Genomic DNA, 6,000 nt, shown 5'->3' with positions numbered 1-6,000 from the left:
TAAGTAAGTAAGGTTAGTAAGTAAGTCTTACTTCCAAAACTTGTAAAATACATATTTTTATTGAATATAATTATGATTTAATATCCCTAAGTAATTTTAAATGAAAAAAATTAAAAAAATGATGATATAATATTAGTTGTTAACTACTATAATATGTATTTACTAATAATTGGGAATAGTTGATTTTTTATAACGTTATTACATTTTATGTTAATATCATAATAATAAAGAAAATTTAAATTTGACTTTTCTTTTTTAAACTGGGGTATTTAAATAATGGTTGATTTATATCTGAATATATAAAAAATAAAAGAAATATAAGACAACATAAAAAATAACTTACACTGTTGCCTCCAAAACAAAGAGGAAAATTATTTTTTAATAAATTAAATGCATTTGTGTAACTTTCTTCTGATTCTCCATTATGAATAAGTATTGCTAATGGTATTGCTCCAGCTTTAGATGGTGTTAAGATAACCGTTATGCTATTACTAGTGGTGTCAACACTACTAGTGGAGTCAAGAAAAATAATTTCTTGAGAGCATTTAAGTTTTTGAGCTCTTTCCATAATAGGTGTTACAATTAACACTGCCCAAGTAGCTTCTCCTTGAATAGAAATTGTAACACCTTTATAAAACCAGAATTATTATGCAAATTAAAATATTATATTAATTATAAACTATTATATTACTTTTATGTATACGTTAAAATTATACATATAATAAAACAAATTAACTTTATTACCTAGGTTTTTGTATGATTCTATTTTTTCTTTTAATTTCATAAGTGGTTCATGGACAGATCCATAATTTTTTTTTCTCCATTCATCATGTAGATAATATACTTGACGCTTTGTTGGGTTTATTGAAGCATTAGCCAACAAATAGCATGAGTTTTCCTGAATAATAAGCTTACTTTCATGCAAATGTATAGCTTCACTTGCTGTTAGTCCATCGTTAAAATAAGACAGAAATATATCTTGAGTCTTCAATTTATAAAAAAAAATGTATGTGTATAGGTACTTATAAAAATATTTATTTATTCATTTACACATTATCTTTTTGAAGAAATAAACAATAATAATCATACTGACCTCATTAGGAACTCTAAGTAACTTCAATGCCCCACATGAATTTATGGGATGGTTGTGATTCAATTTTAAATTAATAACTGCACATAGTGGTTGTTCCCTTCTTAGATATTCATCATTTTTTTTTGTATTTTTATTATTTTTTTTAAGCAATATATCCAAAGATGCTTGGCATGTGACATCTCTTTTACTTTTTGTGGTTTTATTCTTTGCTGAATGGTGACATACCCAGTATTTATGAAATATGACCCTATTATGTGAATTATTAACTCAAAATAATCTCATACACACAAAAAAAATCATTTTAACTAAAAATATTATAAAATGTACATAAATAAACTGAACTATGACTAAACTGTTAAAGCCTTAACAATATTATTACAAAACTAAAAACGTTATTTTTAAATTTATTTTGCCATTAATCATACTGAATAATATTAACTAGGTATTGAAAACAATTTATTTTAGTGGCTACTGCTAATTATTAATAGTATATGTGTACATTGTTTTGGGGGAAAATTATCTTGATACATTTATTTAAGTTTGTTTATATTAATGATCTGAATGATTTAAGTATAAATTACAACATTTTTTGTACAATAATAGGCTATCTACGAATTATTTAGTAACACTGCTCTACACTACAATCATTTTCTCATTATATTTACTTTTTATTTTCAATATTTTTAAACTAATAAACTGTGAGGCCAACTAAACATATGAAATGTTCATTCATTTGGCTTATTATATTTTCAAATAAAGACATTTTTAATTAAATAGAAATAACAATTATTAACGAAAAATAAATTAGTAAATTAGCATTATCAATATTTTTAATAATTTAATTATTATACTATTTTTATTATTATACTATTTTTAAATGAAAAACGATAATAATTGATAATAATTAATATGTTGGCGCGAAATTCAAATGGGCCAATGAAATGCGCGCATTTATGTACGGCGCTGGGGCTATAGAGGCTTTGTTAATACGCCTGCGGGACACACGCAACGAACTGTCAGGCGCAATCGCCTGGAAATGAAAAAGAAACAACCAACTAAATCTAGAGATTCAGGATAATACTTTCTTATTGCAAATTCTGATCATTAGAGAACCAATATTTCAAATATTTTAAGTTCGTACGTTTGGTATTTTTTGAGATGTAGCGATAAATGAGTTAGCGAGTGAGTGCTATTCGACTTATATTATGTTTTGTATAGATATAATCATCCACTCAATCATTACGAGTTTAGAATTGTATATAATTTCTATCGCAAGAAGCGTCAACTGATGACCGACGACTTTCGTGTGTATTTAATTCATACGTTTGCGAGTTTATTATTTCAACAAAAGATAACTTCAACAGTCCTTGAATATACATTTATAATCTATCTTCACGTTGAAAACATTAAGTTCGTTTCACACAAGTTTCGAGTACATTACGAAATAAAAGGATGACAAAAGGGGAAAAATGAATTTTTGGCATATTATATTACCTATTTTATAGAGACGCGAAATAAAAAAAGACGAATACATCACTCATTTTGCCAATCTTTAAAAGATCTCTAGAACGTTAAATCGATTTGTGAACTATATATATTTATTTTAAATACAAAACTAGATGTGTTTTTATTTCTTATAGGAAGCTTATGATCACAACATTTCACTTTTTAGCATAGCTCATTAATTTCATTTCAGGTTATTACTAATATTTGTAAGTAAATATATTTTGATCCAATATTAAAAACATTGAGGTTAGTTCTTGGTGCCTACAATGTTTGGTTTAGACTATTTGTATTACCTGCTTAATAAGTAATATAATAGGAAACAACTAACAAAAACACGGTGGTTAAATGGAAATATTCAAATATTTACGCAAAACCAGTTTTAAAAAAATATTGGTTTTGATTTTTTTTAGTGTAACCAGGGCCGCAGCTAAGGGGGGGCTAGGGGGGTCTTTTGCCCCGGGCGGCAAAATATAAAAACATTTTTTTTTTCTAACACTTTGAAATGCTACGATAATTATACGCGCGTACCGCCGATTTATTTATACCACAATAACGACGGTCGACGTCGGGTATCCGCAAGCCGCAATTTTTGATATGGCAAAATAACAATACAATTAATATTTGTCACTGCAATTCATTTATTCTGTAGTATAGGTAATAATATAATGTTATCGGTAGTTTTGCAGCTATCGTCGTATTCTGGGAAAAATTAATAATATAATGTTATCGGTAGTTTTGCAGCTATCGTCGTATTCTGGGAAAAATTAGTACATTAATGTTATCTTTGATCGTACGGTTGTTTGTGAACATAGATCTATGTTCATGAGTTTTGATTATCATTTTATATTTTTAATGTACTAGCGCGATCACACTATAATCATTTATTTTTATGATTCGTGATTCGACGACTGACGTGTGACGTGAAAGTGTACAAAGTGTCTACATATTCAACATCTTAGAGTTGTAAATACGGTAAGAAAATTTTTAATAATTATAATTTATTTACGGTAAAAAAATTCGTAAGTGTGTTGTAAAACGTGGCTTGAGCCATGCGTTAAACCAACCGTTTATATAGTTACATATCGTGGGCTTGGAATCAAAGAGTTCTATGTGACAATATCTAAATTGTTCAGTAGAGCGTTTTTAAGGTTCAATAATTGAAATATCGTATTTTCGCCAAAGCGATTTTGAAATATTTGGCATCAAAAAATCCACAAACTTCCGTTCTATCGATTTATTAATAGGTATTTGAAAAATAAATTCTTTTAATTACTCAAAATATTAAATAACTTTAAAATTCCTAGCTTGGAAACAAAAGGTTCTAGTGATAGAATTTTTTGTTTCCAATTATCTTTTATAAAAACAAAACGTTCTATCAATAGAACATATTGATTCCAAATTAATTGATTTTCTCCAACAATTATTTTAAATGGTACCAACTTTGCTAAAATAAATAATGTAAATATTTTAGTAGTCGTATTCAAGTTAAATAGTAAGCATAAACTCTTTTTTAGATTTATAAAATCATAATGGCTGACCGTAAAAAACTATCTGGTGCTGAGTACAGGAAAAATAGATTAAAAAAAGAGAAGGAGCTAATCAAGTTAAAAGGCACTTTTACAAAGTACTTAGTACCACCCACTTCAAATGTAATGGAAAAAAATAAGAATGCAGAAATTCCTATTTATGAAACTTCCCAGAATGAAGTTATCGTTACAACTATTTCAGAATCTTCGATACTAAAACACCCATCAATAAATTTAATAGCAAATAATAGCGTTACTAATCCTTCCTACGAAAGTTCTTTAACGATTTTAACAAAAACACACTCATCGACTTCAACAAACTCAAACAAGAAACTAGAACCTGACTTTCAATTTGATTTTAACGATCCTGGTACATGGCCAAAATATCTATCTGATACTGATAGGTGTTACATTACTAAAATGAGGATTGACAGCAACTATACGCCGGACTTTTCAAAAAGTGAAAGAGATGGACGAACTCTAACTAAAGATTGGTTTTATAAAGTTTTAAAAAATGGATCGAAGGTGAAACGATCTTTTTTAGCTTACAGTGAGACTAAAAATTCTTTATACTGCATTTCTTGCAGAATGTTTTCTCATATGTTTTCACATGAGTCTAAAATGTCATCCTTAGCCAAGGAAGAAGGATTAGTAAATTGGAAAAAACTAAGTGACAAAATACCAGAACATGAGAATTCTTCCAATCATAAACATTACTTTTGTACGTGGAAATCTTTAGAAACATCTCTCGGAATGGGAGGCATAGACAAAGAACTCCAAGACGCAATTCAAAAAGAAGAAACTCACTGGAAAGAAGTTTTACACTGTATTGTTGATGCAATTTTATATTTAGCAAAGCAAGGGAGTCTTTTTAGAGGAACAAACGAAAGGTGTGATTTTGAAAATCCTAGCAGTGGAAAATTTCTTAACACAATAGCTCTTTTGTCCCACTACAATGTTCCACTTCAAAAACATATTGAACGTCATAAGAAAGGGCAGATCAGTTATTTTTCATCGGATATTCAAGACGAATTTCTTGATATAATTGCTGACAAAATAAGACAAGATATTATTCAAAATGTAAAAAAAGCTAGAAACTGACTTTAAAGAAAAAAGAAAAAGAAAAAAGATGATGCCTGGAGAAATCTGTGAAGATGAGGTATTCGGTATAACACAGGAAGAACTTTTCAGAGGTTCTCTCATGGAAATAATTGACAGAATTCTTAGTGAAATGAACAGCAGATTTGATGCATTGAAAGATGTTAATAGTAAATTTGGTTTTTTGAGTGGTTCTCAAATAAACGAAATAGATTCTACAACTTTACAAGTTAGAGCTAAAACATTAGCTGACAGTTACCCGGATGATCTAAATAAAGAAGAGCTTGTTAGTGAAATAGAAAGTTTTAAATTCCATGCCTTTGAAATTGACAAAAGTCTGAGAAATGCGACAGCGCAGTCTACTTTTAAAGTTATTTATGAGCAACATCTAGAAGAGATCTACCCAAATATTACGATAGCCCTACAAATATTTCTAACACTTCCAGTCTCTGTTGCTTCGGCGGAAAGAAGCTTCAGTAAACTGAAACTTATAAAAAATTATTTAAGGAACACTATGAAACAACAAAGATTAAACAATTTAAGTATAATATTAATTGAACATCAAAGAGCATCATCAATCTCATTTGAAGAAATAATTAAAACATTTGCAGCCAAAAAATCAAGAAAAATCAAATTTTTATAAATATTTAATATACACTTTTAGTTTTTAAGAATAGCTTTGTTATGTATATTTTGCCTGAAATACAAATAAAAGTTTTAGCATGCATTTTTATATCTTAATTTTTCAGAAAACCTAACTTATCATTTAACAACAGT

At 28.2% G+C, this 6,000-nt stretch overlaps 1 protein-coding gene across 1 annotated transcript; it reads left to right on the top strand.

Moving 5' to 3' along the window:
- Nucleotides 1–4,128: 4,128 nt before the first annotated feature.
- Nucleotides 4,129–5,226, top strand: LOC111033134 (zinc finger MYM-type protein 5-like). The gene has a single exon (XM_022313733.1). It carries the CDS (start codon nt 4,129–4,131, stop codon nt 5,224–5,226), a length of 1,098 nt encoding a protein of 365 aa, XP_022169425.1.
- Nucleotides 5,227–6,000: the final 774 nt, after the last annotated feature.

The sequence above is a fragment of the Myzus persicae genome, unplaced genomic scaffold (assembly GCF_001856785.1).
Source record: "Myzus persicae strain clone G006 unplaced genomic scaffold, MPER_G0061.0, whole genome shotgun sequence".
NCBI lineage: Eukaryota > Metazoa > Arthropoda > Insecta > Hemiptera > Aphididae > Myzus > Myzus persicae.
The sequence above is the reverse complement of the archived record's forward strand: the minus strand, read 5'-3'. Positions and strand labels throughout refer to the sequence as shown.

Coding starts and splice junctions, on each gene's coding strand:
- LOC111033134 (XM_022313733.1), top strand. CDS start 4,129: ATGGCTGACCGTAAAAAACTATCTGGTGCTGAGTACAGGAAAAATAGA.